At 43.6% G+C, this 18,746-nt stretch overlaps 2 protein-coding genes across 8 annotated transcripts in view; one reads left to right on the top strand and one right to left on the bottom strand.

Moving 5' to 3' along the window:
* Positions 1 to 5,774, top strand: part of LOC109307538 (E3 ubiquitin-protein ligase RNF170-like) — an 18,315-nt gene extending 12,541 nt beyond the window's left edge. Inside the window, exons 4-6 of the mRNA XM_019531530.1 lie at positions 2,837 to 2,910; positions 3,387 to 3,497; positions 4,576 to 5,774. Coding sequence (XP_019387075.1) covers positions 2,837 to 2,910; positions 3,387 to 3,497; positions 4,576 to 4,881 — 491 coding nt within the window. The 3' untranslated portion in view covers positions 4,882 to 5,774. The remainder of the gene's footprint in view (positions 1 to 2,836; positions 2,911 to 3,386; positions 3,498 to 4,575) is intronic.
* Positions 5,775 to 9,504: 3,730 nt separating this feature from the next.
* The window catches only part of FGGY (FGGY carbohydrate kinase domain containing), a 421,503-nt gene continuing 412,261 nt past the window's right edge, over positions 9,505 to 18,746 (bottom strand). For 6 of the 7 annotated variants that reach the window (XM_019531523.1, XM_019531522.1, XM_019531527.1 and 3 more), the window contains 2 exons: positions 11,616 to 11,677; positions 9,505 to 9,744 (listed from right to left, as the gene is read on the bottom strand). In XM_019531523.1, coding sequence (XP_019387068.1) covers positions 9,663 to 9,744; positions 11,616 to 11,677 — 144 coding nt within the window. In that variant the 3' untranslated portion in view covers positions 9,505 to 9,662. Of the gene's footprint in view, positions 9,745 to 11,615; positions 11,678 to 18,746 lie in introns of those variants that run through there. The other variant, XR_002100291.1, reaches the window with a different exon arrangement.

Below are 18,746 nucleotides of genomic sequence, written 5' to 3'. Positions count from 1 at the left end.
TCTGCCCCCCCTCCGCCCATCACAAGAAACTTACCAGCTGGAGGCAGCAGTGTCCAGCATGGTGAGGACTGCAGTCTGTTTAGTCTATGGCCGAATCTTCAGATCTGATTTGGCCAAATCGAATCGGGACAGTGATTCGAATCTCCAAATCGAATCATTGTCTCTCTGAATTGGCCAAATCCGAAGCGAATACTTGCGGCTTTGCACAGGCCTAATAAAGACACGGGCACATCTACATGGGTGCCTGATTGTGCAGTTGTTACTGCGCGTTCATTTAGTACTTGCTAAAGCAAGTACTCAATGACTGCGGAGTAACCGCTGATACTGCGCAGTCCTGGCGGCACACAGGTCATCACAGTTTGTGCCTGCCGACGCTACGCTGCTGTAGCATTTCGTGTAGATGCACTCACTAAGACTGAATTTTTTTTCTACGGTTAAGTCTCCACTATATGACTTCTAAGGGGCCTTAAAACAACATTTACACACTATTTACACTTACTTTAGCTTTCTTTACGGTGCCAGTTATAGAAAAGGGCTTAAGTCTTAAAGAGAATCAGGCCTTCTGACACTGTGCTGCTGCAATAAGAAATAAGCATATTCTGGAGAGAGCTTTGGAACATATTCCTTTAGGACATCAGAAATGTTGCCCCAGCTGCATACCTGGGAAAGAACATGCTTCTCACCAGTCGATATTGGAAGGTGCAGGGACATTATGACTGCAACCTAAAAGATGCTGAAAGACTTTTTACTACTCTGGAATACGATTTTTGCTGAGAGAAATCATCATTTCTTTCTAGACTGATGTTATGCTGGCTCAGCACAGTTTGTTCATGACCATCATCTCTATAATCTGACTCGTGGTGCAATTAAGGATTTACCAAAATCAGGGAGTAGGGCGTAGGAACCAGCCATGTTTGAAAGTTGGCATCAGAGTATTTTAGGAGTCTCTGAGGCTTTTATGTATATGACTTGCTTTATAAAATGTGCATACACAGGAAAAACTGATATCCTGAATTTCTTCCAGCCCAGAACAAATATGAGACAAAAACAGATGGTTCCAAAAATGTTTCCAGTTATATCCAGCAATTTATTATGCAGATTTTTCATGTAAGGAGATAGATGTAACAGTGAAGTATATTATCGTCTCTGTTTCTCTACACTTTTATTTCCCCCCTTTTCCATCTGTTTTATTGACCCCATTTGTAAAGTGCTTCAGATCACTGGATGAGAAGTGCAATGTAAGAGCATATTATTATTATTGGCATTATTTAGACTTTTCTTCTAAGTGCAGCATCATTTACCCTTTTAAGAGAAAAGTCCAACCCAGTGTGTCAAGCATGTTATAAAATACCTATATTTGTATAGAGCCAGTTCTCGTACAACATTTACCTTTTCACATCTTGAAGCAATAAGACTTGAGGATAGGATTTTCAAAAATGCTCAGCTTAGGTCTAAATCTGCTCCCACTGAAATCAGTAGTAAAACTCCCACTGACATCCACTGGAAGAGGGGCAGGCCAGTCCAGAACAGCTTTTATAAACTCTACCCTTTAAAAAAAAGTGGTTTTTTTTCTTTTTTTTCTTAAAGTGGTCAGTCCAAGGCTTTCTAGGCAGATTAACTGAGAGTTAGAGAAAGATACTCTTTTATTATTATTGGTTATTCATACAGTTCTTCCCTGAGTTTTCGTTTTCAGAATTATTACAGACCGTAAGTTCAGGAAGTTCATAGGAATACCGACCTGAGATTGGGTTAACTTGATTTAAGAAAGGGTTAACCCAACCTCCCCACCCCACCCCCCAGCCACCCTTCACCCCACCCTGAGTTACTTACACTGAATTCCCCACACAGCTGCACATGAACACAGGCCAGGTGCAGCAAATGACTGTACACACCCTAACACTAAGTTGGTAGAGATATTAGATAAGTTTGTGGACGCAAAAGATATTACATTACCCGACCAATATTACCTTACCTGACCAATATTACCTTACCCCACCAACCTTACTTCTCATTTATTTCCTGGACTGTCCCAGTTCTAATAACATTACATTGCTTGTGTCAAATGTGATCAGTCTGCAAATCGAAAGCTGGTTTCCCTAGCTGTCAGCCTTATGCACTGAGCCTGGAGGATGAAAGTCAAGAAAATCTCTGGATTTTATGTTGCTATTTCCTTTGGACCAGCAATAATATTTCTGCGTATCGAATGCTGCCCTCAGTTACACCTGTACAATTCCACCATCATGATTTTACAGCTGTCCATTTTCCGTGGAGTTGTACAGGGTAAGACCGAGAACTAAACTGAAAGTTAGTTAACAAATCTGTTGTTAAAGAAGGGCTGAACAGAGTCCAACAACTCACCCAGAAATGTGGCAATTCCACAGAAATGGCAGCAGCCAAAGTAATAACACCCCCACCTCCAACTCCAGCCTTCTACTTTAGTCACCGAGGGCCAGTTTTTGACATCCTTATGCATGTTAAATATGATCTTACTTCCAGAGTGCTGCTACTATAATCAGTGGGGCTGCTCACAGAGCAAGCATACTCCTTCACATTACCCAAAAAGACCAGCGCCTCACCCGAAGACAGCAGGCACATCTTTAAATATGCGGAAAAAGTAGATCCTCTGAGAAGGAAGGCACCCATTTTAAACGGCCACTTTTCTAAGTAAAATCCTACTTTAAAAAACAGTTTTTAGGAAGAAAGCAAAGAATTATACAGATGTTATGGACTAATGTGAAGGGGCCAGGGATTTTTAACTCCGAGAGTCTGCTCTCAAATCTACCCTACTGAAATATCCACACCCTGTGCCTTAATACAGTGATTTTGTTTTCTGTAGGTTCCTGCCTGATAACGTACTGGAAACATGGGTCCTGGCTAGGAGCAATCAGCTGCCCCCTCTGCAGACAAAAAGTAAGAGCCATTGCTATTCTAATCTCCTGCTTCTTAACATACAATGAAGAAGACACCTAGACTAAGTTAGTTCTCTGCAGCATCTCGAAACCCATTTAGGCTTGAATAGGACTATGGTCATTTGCAATGATTATTCGATGCCTGTCATGTTAGGAAACTGTGAAGTATTAAATGGGCCTCCAGTGTTTTATGATTTTATAGTTTGTTATATCTGTGTCACAATATTTCATAAAACCTCGGACTCTTGCCAGAGGCTGCACATTGCACTGGAAAATATACACAGGTTTTAAAAGGAAGATGCAGAAAATGTTTCTGCTCAAATGAAACTGGACAAAGGTCAATGTGATGGTGATAATATTGAGAAATACAATAAACTCCAGCATAGGGGTTTTTTTCCCCCCCTTAATGGTACAGTAGTGCACTCCTTTGGATGGAAAGCTACAGTGCTAATGCTCACCTTTATTTTCTATCTACAGGTGATTCTTTTGGATAATGTCTTCTGTGAAAATCAACAAAATAAGCCAAGCAAACGGATTGTACATGAGATTAGAGATTACAACAAGCGCTTCTCTGGACAACCTCGACAGGTAAGTGCCTGTGTAGGCCTAGGTGGTAGACAGATCCTGTTTTCTGACAGTATGGGAAATCTCTCTGCACGTTTCCCTGGTTGGGGCTTTATAAGGCACTCTTGGCACTTACAGCAGGGCTCAGCCTCTCTGTTAGTAGATGCCTTCGAGCAAGGTTCACATTCAAGCAGGTGCCTACTCAGAGGGACACGTTTCAGTTATCCTGGGAGAGGGGAAAAACAAGCGGTGAGAAACATCAAGGGCAGAAAAACAGAACTTGAGATGGGCAAGCTGGTTGTCTGAGAGTTCACATTTGAACCCCAGGATCTCCACTGCCTTTAAGGTTTAGTTCTGAATCAGATCAGAAACCAGAAAGAAGCTGGTTTCTTCTCTGAGTGCATCCCAATTCTCAGGTGAAAAACCAGGCAGGCCTGCAGAGAAAATCATTCATTAAAGCCCAAATGCCAGTAAGTACGGGGCTCAACAGGCAGCAAAACTGTGCAAAAATGAAAGCCAGATGTACAGGTGCTGCACATTTCTTGCTTGCCTCACATAAAGGATAATGGCAAGGCAAATCTTCCTGTCTTCCTGCCCCTAGGGGGCAGGCCTAGGAGGCCTGTGAAATGAACTTTAGCCGATAAACTGAGTAGGTTCCATGAAACAGAAATTTATTTCTTCAGATTAATTTATAAACCAGCAGGGAATTTAAATACCAATGGAAAATCCAAACATTATATTTCTTCTTGCATATCTATTCCATGCATAGTTCATTCTACGATTTAATGAATTAAAATACTAACTGGCAAGGGAGAGTAATATGAATCACTGGTTGATCAGATCTTCATAAAAAATGACACCAAACATACTTTGCTCCTTAAAAAAAATGGTTCTCCCATTCTGGTATCTATGTAAGAGTGAACACTTCTGAAAACCTGGCTCTAAATTCTGGAAAATTACTGAATTCAATCAGTAAATTCAATAGTTAAGAAACTATAGTTGAAAAAGTGTCCAGAAACTTGTCTGGTGCATATAGCCACTGAGTGAGATACAGCAGAAGAACGTATTATCACTTCTGAGCATAACTCAATTGACTCTTTAGTTTGCAGATTACCTTTATGACATGCCGCTGCTTCTACATCTCGCCTTACGAGGAATCTTCACCCAGGGTGGTCTCATATGGATCTTCTTCCTAAGAGTCATTGTTTGCTCCCTGGGAACCATCATGTGCTTATCTTCTCCATTTGACATAATGCCTGAACCCCTTGGTGGAGTCCTTGGAGCAGTTGATGACTTAGTGGTTGTTTTCCTCTTTTTGAATTGCATGATAAACATTTGCCGGCAAATTGAATCAGAGGGTGTAAGTATGACAAGTTCTGCGACGCAGAGTTTGCTATCAGAATCTTGATCGACTCAAAACTCTCATTTTTCAAAGAGCTTCCATCAAATGGTTACAGGCATCTCAAAGACTCGGCGGTAGTGTATGATGAATTTGTTTTTGAAGAACAATCTAATGCTGCATATGGTGAAGTAAGGCTCAGAGACATTTGTCACAACCAAGTCATTTGTTTCCATATGTCTTGCAAGCCTGATTTTCTATACAACTGTGTATATACTGAGCCGCTTCAAAATAAATCAGCCTTTTTTACATAACTTATTTTAGCATATAGGGCACCTGAAGTGACAGTGCCTGAGAGCTATACACAAGACCTAAAATTACAAAGCAGGCACTTTATATCTGAACAGTGGGTTTTTTAATTCAACCTATTTCGATTGAACTAGCCTGGGTTTTTGTCTTGGGTATAGTATAGAGACTGCCTTTTGGCCCTGCTCAACCACCTTTGCCTAGAGACTGACAGGGGAACCCTACCCTGTTCATCCTATTCAGTTTCTTACCGGTGTGTGATACAGTTGGCTATGAGGTGCTGATAATGCATTTATACAACCTGGTGGGGGTTTGCAGGACCATTCTTCCTTGGCTCCACAGGGAGATCCCAGATAGCAATGATGAGCAAATGCTCATTGTCTCCCAGTAGCTTTCCAGGTGTGAGTCAAGGTGCTGGTTTTGACCTGAAAATCCCTTTATGGACTGGGCCCTATAAACATAAGGGATTTCCTCTTTCTTTGTGTTCTGCCATGGCCCCTGATGTCAGCTGAGAGCAACCCCTTACAAGTGCCGTCTACGCACCAAGTTCATTTAATGAAAATACATGGGAGGTTGCTGTAGGTCAGGGGTTGTCAACCGGGGGTACGCGTACCCCCAGGAGTACTTGGGAAGGCCCTAGGGGGTATGCGCAGGCAGGCAGGGATGGAGCTCCATCACTCACCACCCTGTGCTGCTGCCTCCCAGGAGCAGGGCTGGGGGTGGCGGGGGCGAAGGCAGCAGTGCGCCTGTGCCGGCTGCATAGGCACCGCCCAGCTGGCCAGACGCGGGGAGCGGGGGAAAGCTCACACATGGTGACCACCACAACCATCCATCGCCCCGCGCTGCTGCTGCTCTGCATCCGGCCATGCGCCACCCTCCCCTTCAGCTCCTCCTCCTGCTGCTCTGCATCCAGCTGCCAGGGGTACACCTATTAAAAAGGGTTGAAAACCCCTGCTGAAGGTAGTTGCTCCTCAGCTTTGGAGCCCCCTCCCACTTGTGGGCCATTGGAGCACAACCCTGAACATCTTTCAAAAGTGCTTAGTACCTTCTTATTTGGGCAGGCTTTTAGCAGGTGCTGTTAAGTGCTATGCTATGATTTCGGGAGTTGTTTTATTTATTACTTACAATTTTACTTCAATATTTTATTCTGTTTTGATCATTTATCTTGTTTTTATTCTTAGCCACCCTGCAACTTTTCTGGAGAGAGAGGCGTATAAATCAAATAAATAAACAATAGTGACATCTCCGTTCTATTGTATTTCTATCTATTCGATTTAAACCCTAACACATTTTATTACCAAAGAATTTACTAAACCAACTTCACACGCAACATAGAAAATAAAATGTCAGCTAGATGATGTCTGTAAGAGGGTTCTTCATAGGGACTTTTGGGCCATCAAAACTATCTATACTCACCTCATCCATTGGATTACAATCTTGCAAATTTTTTTATTATCATGATCTTGGTTTTAGAAAAGGACATAATGTTAGCTTGACTGAAGAACACCAGTATGAAACACAAGTTTTCCAAAGAGAGCACAATGCAAAGGGACTGAAAGAACTTTACAAAGTATTTCAATAAAGCCTGATCTGACTATTGTGTACATGATCATGCAAGGTACAATTTTTTAGCAGCTTCCTTGAACTCCATGTATCTGAGTTTTAACAAAATTAACATTGTTGTTCGCTTCCTGTAGACTTTGTGTGCTCCCTGTACTTTCCTTATAAGTCCAGGCACTTGTTCAACAGGCACGATCAAGGCCAGATTTATGATGATGATATAAATAGCAGGAAGTGTATGAAAGATTTTTTTTGAAAGTAGTTAAAATCATTGGTATAGTGAAGAAAACTATTATTCATTCCATCTGGATCCAACCTGTACTGTATGCTTTTTGTTATGCATTAGGAGTTAATGGACCTCACCTCACACGTGTGTGTATGTGTGTGTGTGTGTGTGTGTATATATAGTTATTGTTCACAATATACTAGTTTCTAAGTGTCATATTTGTGATTTATTTCCTTTCACATATTTTCAATTTATATAATTTTCATTAACCCCTTGAGCTGCATGCTCTGGTTTAATACCATTATATCTGCTTTCTCTGCTGCTGGTTCTTTTTTGTTATGATGTTCTTTGTTCCTTCACTTTAAACCCATTCACTATCATTGTCTCTAGTTATGGCCCCAGACTTGGAAAGCTTACATGGAGCAGGGTCCCCCTAACAACGGGTACTTTGGAAAGGGCAGCAATTGCTTTTCCATGAACTTCAAGGCAGGAAGTGTATTGTTTCTTTAAAAAAGGGTTACCAGATGTTTCTGAGCACTCGCTACTCACATAAAATGATTTTTTTTAGGAACCAGCTATTATTTATACAATGCTCTAAGCCTAATTTTGTCATCAGGTAACTCCTGTGTGCATTTAACTTGGACTAAAGAATGGAATTCCTATTAAGCCATGTATATAAAGATGGTATTATGTTTCATATCCATAGGCTGTTTCTGTTGCATAGCTAGGGCTTAGAGCAGTGATTATCAACCAGGGTGCCATGGTTGTCCCTTGCAGTTCTCTCAAGGATGCCACGGGGTACTGCACAATGATAGCACCATTATGTGTGCAAGCACAGTTCACAAGATAAACTCTGAGTTTTCACACAGGAATCTATAGCGCTAAAAAAAAATCTGACCCATTGTGATATTTCTGGGTTCTTTGCAACATAAGAAATATTTTTCTGCACTCAAAAACAGAGGGAAAGCAGAGACCTGGCATTTTCCAAGGGGTGCCTTGAGTCACAAACTAAAAAGGTTGAGAACCATTGGCTTGGAGGAAGAATGGCAACAGCAGGTTGGGGGTTAGGAGTTCATGGGTTTTCACCAGTGACCTACAAAGGAATTACAGTTGGCTTGCACAGTCCATTTGGTGCTTTAAGGCAATGGTTCCCAACCTTTTTAGACTGCGGACTGGGAAACTGCAGACCAGCATCCTGCAGACAAGAAGTGACCGGCATAGTGTGGACTGGCAGCCAACCATTTTATACTGAATATATGCAAGTCACTTCTGCATTTCTGGTCTGGCAGCCAACCCTCCTGCAGACCAGCAGCCAACCCTTCGTGGCCAGGTTGGCCTCAGCCCAGGAGTTGGGAACCTCTGCTTTAAGGCTGTGAAGCTACTTCTGGCTATTTGCCCCATTTGTTCCCTTTTGTCAGCTACCCCATTTGACTTTAATATAGCTCCAAAGCCCTAAACTGGTGGAGACTGGTGTTAAAATAGTAGAAAATAAATGACTGATGCTTAAGTAACATGAATTCCTGTGAGCTGCCCTGGGCTTCCTGTGAGAATCTCATTGAAGTCACTGCAGTGCTCATATCTTTGCAGGATCAGGCCTGCATATGTCATCCAAGGGCAGGTGCACTTTTCTTCAGCAAAGCGTACCCAGTGTGGGAGGTCTCCTGTTCATGCAAGCATGGGGGGAAGCCAACCTGTTTGCCCCCCACTAATTCTCCTGCTTTCACTTCATTCCTGAGAATGGCTCTGGTGCTGAAGCCCCACTTGAATTGCGAGCTTGTGGGACCTAGGGCCATCTCGTTGTCCTCTTCTTCTTCAGTGTCCAGCCCAATGGCCAACGCCAAGAGCTTCGGCGGACTATGGTAACACACATGATTACGTCACGTTGGAACTGCAGGCTGGGCTCCACACCTGCTGTCATCTTGTCTGCAGTATGCGAATGCACCAAAATACACCTGCATACCTCACTGATGGCTACATGAGAAACAATAAGCAGGGAGTTTTATTGGCATCTGTAAGGCAGGGAAAGATACCTGCAGTATATGCATACCTTACAACTGCATCTGCATGGCCTAACCTTTAAATCTCAGCGGCTGAGATTTCCCCACCTGCTCATTAAAGACTTTTTAAAAGATAAAGTGGTCTGAGCTATCTGATGGCAAAATGTTTGATTGCAAGGATGGGGATGGAGAAACATAATCTGTCATATTCTGTGAAAGTGCTTTGGAAATTTGGAAAGACAGAGAGAGGGAGAGTCTTTAGTAGCACAGGCAGGCTGCTAAAGATAGGCCCAGAAAGAAGTGCTAGCATCAAATTATCCAGGCAGTATGAGTTTACAACAGAAATCCTACTTCAATCTTAACCATAGCAGGCACCAGAATTAAAAGGATCAACTCACCTGACAACTTTTGAAACAGTATGTAGGGTAGATATTAAAAATGCAACAGGACTTCACTGATTTCTTGTGCTTTCCCGGCTTGTGGCCACTACTGACTGTTGGCACGGTGTACTAACTTCTGTTTTTTAACTGGTAGGGAAATGGTCATCTGCAGCTCAGAGATGTGAATGGCTTGAAGGAAAATACCCAACGTAGCACCACAAAGTGAATGCACTTGATTATTTTTTTTTTAATTAAAAAGAACAAAATTACAATTTTCTTTGAAACCGCATAACGCAATCAGATGAAATTACCATGGAGTCCCAGTTGCAAGTCTCTGGAAAATCTGGGATGCCCACAGTTCCCAGATTATCTGACTGTGAATTAAATGCCCTGCATGATAGCTTTATACTCTTGTTGATGTTCCACGAGTTTCAGAAATACTTCATACTTCTTGTCATAAAATCTGTGGGGGCGGAGGAGGATAAAAAAGTTGACTTCAACACATTCGAAGCTCTACAGTGCTTTAAACCCCACAATATTCATTTTTACTCCACTCAGAGCGGCGTCAATACATGGCGACGTTGCCTCTGTTCTAATTACAGTTTTGCAGGGATTGGAGTCCTGTGTTCTGCCAGAGCAGAGCATCCACCCAAACAAGTGATTTCAAGTTATAATTATACCTTCAGTTTACTCCACACACAGCTTAAATTTTCAGACACTTTCCTATTATGCTACAGCAGAAGTCTCCGCTGCAGTAAACAGCTGCATAACCATTGACTTCAAAGGCCTTTTACCCACTTCTACCCATGAGCAGAAATTGTTCCAAAAGGTTTAATCCTTTAAAAAATGTCTAATGCCTCCCGTGTATTTAGCCAAACCTTCCCTGCTTTCTGAGCTTGGCCATGCTCAGAGATACTATTACTCCTCTTTTGCAAAGAAAGAGAAAGGCAGGAGTTTTTGTCTGGGCTATTATATAGCCTGCACAGCTTGGAGTGGGCTGCAACAGTTTGCATTCCCTTACCAGCAAGAAACTGTTTAGTTTTCTCTGTTTGAGGGCTGTTCACACTTTGGTCCTTGCTAAACTTGATCACAAAGCTCATTAGTTTCCCCTTCACAATGGAGAGAAGCGTCTTTCACATAAGCTGTCAGAAAATGAAGCTGTGACTCAGACACGCCGAGGGGCTGTTCTGAAGTGTGAATTGTCACCTTGCTTGTCGATCCCCAACTGCACCCGCAGGTGGTGCTCGCACACTTCCCTGCTAACTCTCCTGCTCTGAGCTGAGGCTATTACTACTATGGCTCTCACTGAACTGGAGCACAGCAATGCGGGTTAGCCGTTGTACGCTGTGGACTAGCTCCCTGCACTCGCACGTCCTGGTGGGGGGCGCTTCGAAGCACACATCGCCAGTGGAAGGGTTTCAGGACAGCCCTCTCATACAAAGCTGTACCTAATTCAGCACCTCACCCAGCTGAACATGCTTAATTTTTATTTAAGCAGACGTGGTTCTTTGGGTGAAGCTGATCTCTTTTATCAGACCAACTTAAATAGTTGGAAAACAATTTTTAAGCAAGCTTTCGGGTTCAAAAACCCTTTGTCATCCTGAGGAAGTTTCAGCATTTTCTATTATTTCCAACTATTTAAGTTGGTCTAATAAAAGATATCAGATTCACTCAAAGATCCTTGTCTGCCTATGCCCTTAGGCTGATACGGGTACAACCTACACCTTTGTAATTTTTATTTAAGCACAGTTGTCGTTTATGGGACGTTCACCTAAACACGTTACCCAGGATTGACATTTTGCAGGGCTGCACACAGGCCTGGGCAAATGGGGCAGCCACCCGGGGACCGGACAGAAAAAGGACCCGGCAATTCTTTTTCTGTCGTCCAATTATTATTATCATTATCTCTGGCGAATACTAAAAGTTCACCCAGGGCTGCCAGGAGTCTAGGTACGGTGCTGACACTTTCAAAAGCCTTTTAGTGACCTAGGAGGTCAAATCATGTCTGAAAATGGGGATTCAGGCTCTTCAATCACATATGTATTATATTTTGGTGCTCTGCTTGTCACACTTCCCTGATCACTCACGATGTAAATAGGGACACCAGCCCCAATTCTTAAAGATAACTAACAGTCCCTGAAATCACAATTTAGTTCATATATCAATTGTGGTATTTCAAAAGAAGTTAGGCACCTGAATACCTTAGCAAATCTGGGGCATCAACATAACTGTGCACAAACAGGGCTAGAAGCAAACAGGCACTTACTTCCTTTTAAACAATTTCTCAACTCTCACAGAGAGACACATACAAGTCAAAATTACAACCAAGATTACCTTTTATGCTTGTGGTTTGGCTGCACAACTTTCCCAATTTTTCCCATTCTCTCCATAGCCTCCTGGTAAAAGATAAACACAAGTGGAAAGGCCTGTTTTTAGTTAAAATAGTTTTTGACAAGAACAAGATGTTTCAAGCCCAATCAAGTTGTTACTGATGGATTTAGTTGTGGGTTAACAGGCCAGATGGCATAAAACACATTCAGTCCCATTTTACAGTAGTCACAAGAACAAAATACTGCAAACCTTTCTGCAAACCAAAAATCAGTTCCTCTGTCTTCCAAGGAGGCTGGGGCGCAGCAGACTCTCTTTTCAGATTTAGGCTAACCAAAGGAAATGTTACTCCCCATGCCTAACCCAGGGGGCTGATATCCTGATTATCCTCCAATACATCTGTGTTGTAGACAGGATGTTTTAATCACTTCTGTAAGTAGTGAGGCCAGGCCAATATGCACCCCCAAAGCTACTGGAACGGCCCCGGTTCTGTAACACGGCCCACAGCTCCCTTCACTTTCTAATGTGAAAGTGCGGGACACTGGGCTCCATCCAGATCTGCTGGAGGTCAAAGCGAATCCAGACTGGGGACTCCAGGGTCCTGTCAAAGGATCTGCTGGGCAGATTCATGCTGTAGGCTGTGGGGACACACTGTAGGGATCAGGGTCCCCATAGGCGGATCCATCCCTGGGTCTGATTTTTTAGAATTGGTGGATCGGCACATGAAAAGCTGTGCAGTGGTGTTAGTAAGGGGGCTGCAAGCTGGTTCCGACATGGGATGAAGGCATGTTTTTGGTCAGGCCTGGGTCTACATGACTTAGGGAAACAAAAGCTGGCAGGGCCTGTACTATTTCACAGCAAACAGGAGAGCTGCCACCCACAGAGAGATGACTGCTAACGTATTTTATAAAAGATAAAGGTCTGAAAAGTCTAGTCCGAATGTGACAAGCTTTTATGATTTCTCAAACTGGAACCTGAATCTGCCTTAGTGCCAGTGCCTCAACAGCACCGTGAGGGCCATGTCCAACAGTCTGCCTGGGCGAGGGGCTACTCTTGAAAGCCAGCTATCATGTCATGGCTACGTTTTGAAAAGCACTGGATACTTTTATGGTCTATTATATCCGTAGCAATAAAAACAGCACTTAGCGCACGTGGAGCCACCTTCAACTGAGATATCAGAGCTCTTTACAAGGTGGGACAACAATGCCAGTGCAGTTCCCCAAATGTAGAATCACTTGCTTAAGACCATACGGTTCCCAGACCTCCCCATGTCCACTTTTAAGCCCTGCTTGGAAGGAATATAATCACATCCTAAGTGCCAGGATGTAAGTGGACTGCCAATAAGATCAACAGGTCATTTTGTTTCTCCCATGTGCAGGGCTGTGCACTTGGCTGGCCGCACACTGCTTAGGATGAGATTGGTGGACCAGAAAAGTAGGTGATGTCATGTTGGCCACGGCTGTCTTGCTGAGCCAGTAGTTTAGGTTGGTAATGTTCCATGTGTTTATTTCTTTTGGTATAAACGTCTAAAAATCCGTTTAGATCTTCTTATATGTTGCAGATCCAAATATACTTCTACCGCACGCTGCAGGCAGAGTGTGGGCATACATACGAGTTAGCATTTTTAAGGTTGCAAAACAACAAAGAGAGAAAACTTGTCTCCACTGACGTCAATGGAAAGCTCCCATTGACTTTAATGGAGCCAGGATTGCACCGCCTGAGCGTTTCTGCTCAGAAGCACTGAGGAGCGCTCCGGGTGCACGCATCCACGGGGAGGTCAGGTGAAGCACCATGGCATTAAGTGACTCCAGAAAGGACACCCTGGAGACGACATGCATGATGTATGCTTTCTCTTCCCACGGAAATGTGAGGGAGACGCCTTGCAGTCCTCTACTCTCCCACCAGATTAGGAGCCTGGAAGGGGAAGTTGAGGTCCCTTTTGGTACAGGAATTGATTCTAGGTCTGATGAGAAAAGGACAATGAGAAAAGGGATATTAATTCACCTTTTGGATTACATGGACTAGAGCGTACATATCTGCTCATACAGTAACTACAAGGGCTATGGGGAACTTACAGACATAAAGTGAATGACCAGAGAAAAGCTAACTAAATCCTAAAAATAAGAAAGAACAAAATAATAAAGCAACACCACATTTATTTGCAAAAAGCACCTGTCCCCCCCACCCCGACTCTGGATTAGTCAAGTGATCTCCAAAATTGGGATGCCTGTCTTAAGCGGGGAAGCTGATTTTCTGCCCAGAATAGCAGCAGTGGCATTTTTATTCAGGCAGTGCTGAGGGAGTCAGCTGATGTTGTGACTCTTTACAACCTACTTGGTCCTCCTAATGTGCAATGGCTCTGGTGTTGCTTTGCGTGCAGCACATGGAGCCCAATCAGCGCAGCCCAGAGTAGCAGGGGCCTAGGGAGCCAGCCTGCCAGCCCAGACCTGTCCCCCCCAGCTCCATGTGCTGCAGAGGGGCACACATGTACACACCGAGAGACCAAGGCACAGTAAATGACTCAAGTAAATGTGCCCCATGTTAATAACAATAGTCTTTTTAATAGTCTTGATGTTCAGGTATCTTTTCTTCAGTAACTTTGCTGAAGAGTTTATAGTTGAGCTCCTCCTGGTCTCTCTTCCCTTCATTCACAGCCTTGCAGACTACTCTAGCCCTTTTCAAAATCCCATTGGACTCCGGTCTTACAGTAACTCCATTACAGTTCTAGCTTTTAGAGACTGTTCAACTGCGAAAGAGTTCAAACTAGCTTTTGCCTGAGCAGGAAAAAGAGGCAAGTGAGCTGAATATTAGGATTGGTCTCTGCTGCACGTGGCCATAATTCTGGGGGGAAAAAAAGACTTAATTCGGCCTTCCCAAAAACTAGGTACACCTCTTCTTTGGGGGGGGGAGGGGTGTTGTGAGAAAATATGGTATTAAGAAGCCACATATCCTTAATTGTTTATAACGCATTTTTTCTTAAAACTATCCTCCCACACTACAGGTCCACATGGCCATGAAAAAGCTTAAATAATCACAAGTTTTATAACCACTCCCATTTCCCAGTTCTACCTAACCTGTCTGTGCCTATGATTCATGAGCAGGTGAAACTTGAGCCTGGAAAAAGCCAAACTCTGTTTCAAAAGGGAAAAGTAATGAATCTCAAGCAATGATAATGGGCATATTTGAAGGGACCTAATGCTTGAATGCTCACCCTCCTTTTTCAGGTGCAACAGGAGTGAAATGAGGGGCCAGCTTATCTGCTGATGTCGCTGCAAGGAAGCCAGTGTAGCAGCGTACCTTGCTGCTGCTATTCCAGCCATACCCTTACCTGTGAGCCAAAGGGAAAGGCAAAGCATTGGGGCAAAGGAGCTGGTGCTCTGGTGCATTCACTACTGGCTCCTGTTTTGCCTGCCTGTGTCACAAGTATGCTTTGCACTCACACGGGGACTCCCATTCTCTGACTCCCTCTGGCTCCTTCAACCATTTGGTGTTTCAGAAAGCACCGGTGCCTCCTCTGGAAATGATCTAGGCTTTAGAGATAAATGTAGGTGAAGGCAGGCTTTATTTTCAAGTTGCTGTTCAACCAGTAATGGAGCTTGTCTGGTTTGTTCATGAGAAAGCACACTTGTCTGCACACACCAGAGCAGATTAGCAGGGGGTTTTCAGCGTGGCACTGGGCTGCACTGCTGCTCTCCCACCCTTGGGCCTGTGAATGACCTGCGCACGGATCCTGCGGGAGGAGTGCACCATCGTGATGCCCCGACTGCCTCTCCACCCACACCAGGGTCATGCCAGTACATCCCGATGCAGGATGGGTCTTTAGGCTGTAAGCACCTCACATCAGACATTTCTCTTCCCACCTGTGTTTGTGAAGCTTGGAAGCAAACTTTGGGGCCCCATTCAACTCCCACTTGAGTCGGTGGGAGCCTCTGCACTGCTTACAATGAGAGCTAGATCTCTGGGAAGTGCTAAATGATACAACAGAGGCATGAGCTCTGGATATGCACTCTGCAGCTTCAGCCCTTCCCTAAAGCTTGATGCTTCTCTTTCTCCTCCAAGTTAATTTGGCCTCTTCCTTCCAGGGCTTTCTCATTTTTTAAAATATGTTAGTTCCAGACTGGAGGATCCTGATAGTTTCCTTACTGCCTCCTTTGCACAAAGGACTTCACAACTGAAACGCCAAGGTAGGGTGGGCAGGAGGAGACCGCATTAGGACAGCGGTCAGAGAATAGGCTGCGGCGTGGTGTCCTTACACAACTCCACCTAAATCAGAAACCTGGTTATGGCTGCTGCTTATTGTTCGGACTTGCTTCGCCAATCCCTATTACACAGATGAGGGATGGCACCAGAATTGCCTTTCCAGCCTATCAGGCAAATCTGTTTTACTTTAACACACATCAACATCACGTCAACTGATATTTAAGTCTCTAATCCTCCTGAGCGTGAACCACTTGTATCAGACATCACGACAATGTGACAAAAACAGGTTAAAAATAAACCCCGCAGGCAGCAGTTTTCAAACAATTTGCCCCTTTCACGGTGCTCAAAATATCCAGAGAGATCGTGGTACTTGATTCTTTGTTTTTTGGGTTGGTTTTTTTTTGTTGCACTTCAGTAATATGTTTCAAGGCAGCTTGGCCATTCCCGGTTTGATTAAATGCTTCACTCACAGAGGAGACTGTTTTCAGCAATTGTGAAAAGCAGAAAGAACAAAACCCTGAAAATATGAATTTATAATGAAAACAGAAACAAAAGGAACATTGGACTTGCTCTACTGAATCAGACTGAATGTCCAACCTGGTTCAGTGCCCCCTCTCCAACAAAGCCTTAAATATAGCAAAATTATACTACTGTTCAGAAATAGCTCATTTGAGGGTTTACGTCCAAATCCATAATTCCAGGCACGAAGAACTTTGCAATCTTAATTTGAATGACGCTCCAAGGCCTTCGTTTGCCAGTCTAGACCGCACAATGAATACAGTGATTTAAACACAATGAATTCTCTCTTAAAACAAAATATTTTGTAAAATTGCTTTTTAATCATTTCTTTTCTCTCTTTCCATAAAGGCAATGCTATAAATAAACCCATGAAAGTTCACATTTGATCATCATTTCTAAAGCCTGGGCAAGAGGCAAGCGAAGGGTTTATGCAGAAAAAAAGGGAGGCACTGTGGAGCATAAATAAAGGAACGCATTCATCATTTCTAACCTTTTGTTATAGTGTCAAAGCTGGGACAGATACAAGCTAGTAAACACCCTGCTTAGCAAGAAGGGATTTAACAGAATGGGAATACCCACTTCTATATGTGGGTGGGAGAGAAAAAGGCCCAATGAACCCAATTCTCCCAGGACCGGCAATGTTTCAAAAGTGGGCAACAAACCACAACATTTTGTTGCTAGAAAGGGAATAACATCAGTGACATCTAATCAGGAAATTCTATTTGCTTTCAGGGCAAGTTCATTCTAGGCAGGGCCAAAATCCTATTTTTAAGCATGATCCATGGTTCAACTAAAAGTTGAAGACTGTCAACTGCTCCCAGCACACAGCAGATCTCCCAATGATGTCCACAGGAGGTGTGCTGGATGCTTGAAGCCAGTCTTCTACATAATCCTTCTCTGCCATTTCTAAGTGAAAAAAGCATAAATGGAAGTGACTTATATAAGCAGAAAGACAGTCAAACCCCTTAGCTTGAACCTTCACAGGGCCCTGAGAAAATAAAGCTGTAGCAGATTTGCTCACTGGCCCTGGTCACCATTTTCTAAGAAAAACACCATTGTCTTTTCTACATTATGAAGCATTAATCCAGCCCCTGCCTTTGAAAATCAGAAAGGTATTAAGTGAAAAATAACATTTTTCAAGTCTAAGGCATAACAGATGTTCATCAGGACACTAAAACACACCAGGAACAAATTGGAATAACAAGCTCCAGAAGCAAAGTCTGAAAGCAGGCACTTTGGAGCCCAGTTCTCACTTGAAGTCAATGAGATGTAGCCTCAAAAGTAGGTCACTCTCAGAAATAAAACTTATATCCCTGATTCTCAGATGCAGCTAGATCCCTAACAATCACTGAGCTCCCTGAACGATTTGGGCCTACATTTCTAGGATTCCTGGGTGCTTCTGGACATTTTGTGCTGTATCAAATGACTGAGGAACTGGGACAAATGGGATTTCTCAGCTGACTTATCTATGTGCTACTCACCCCAATAATCCCTGAGAAATGTTCTGAGTTTCAAGTGGTTGAATCTGAAACAGTTTTCATTTTAAATTTCATAGTAACAACAAAGCACAACCATCTATCATCTGGGGGACTATAGTACAGCGTCAGTGGTTGAAAATATTTGGCCTGTGTATATGTGAGCATGTAAGCCTACCAAAAGCCTCCGGGTTTACCATGGTTCAGTAACAATTACAGCAAGATAGCTACTTTGGACAAGGCTCCTCATGTCAAATGCAAACCGAGAGATGCATTCACATGCAAACTCAGCACACTTTCTTTGTGACCGCTGCTGCTGGTTTGCAGTGTATTTAAACCAGCTTTTCCCTAGATGGGTTTTCCCAACCTGCTTCTGTTACCTAAAAAACAAAGTGTCTAACTGGAACTGACTGAGAAAGTAGGTAGAGCAACCTCACTGTAAGGATGCTGGATGCAAGTTGCTATGCAGTTAGCTAGTTTAAGTTCAGCTCAGCCCTGTATAAGAAGCAATGTTTCATAGTTTCATAGTTGGTCGGGTCGGAAGGGACCTGAGCAGATCATCAAGTCCGACCCTCTGCCCTGGCAGGAAAGAGTACTGGGGTCAGACGACCCCAGCAAGATGTTCATCTAACCTCCTCTTAACGACCCCCAGGGTAGGAGCCAGCACCACTTCGCTTGGAAGCTGGTTCCAGATCCTAGCCGCCCTGACCGTGAAGTCGCGCCTCCTGATGTCTAACCTAAACCTTCCCTCTGCCAGCTTGTGACTGTTTTTCCTGGTCACTCCTGGTCATGCTCGGGGGAACAGTGACTCCCCCAGTGCCTGCTGCTCCCCCCTGACTAGTTTATAACAGGCCACTAGATCCCCCTCAGCCTTCTCTTGTGGAGGCTGAACAGGTTCAGGTCCCGTAGCCTGTCCTCATAGGGTCTGCCCTGCTGCCCCCTG

Source organism: Crocodylus porosus, unplaced genomic scaffold (genome assembly GCF_001723895.1).
Source record: "Crocodylus porosus isolate Cpor-Errol unplaced genomic scaffold, CroPor_comp1, whole genome shotgun sequence".
In the NCBI taxonomy this organism is placed as follows: Eukaryota; Metazoa; Chordata; order Crocodylia; family Crocodylidae; genus Crocodylus; species Crocodylus porosus.
Note: the sequence above shows the minus strand (reverse complement) of the source record. Positions and strands in the feature narration are given on the sequence as shown.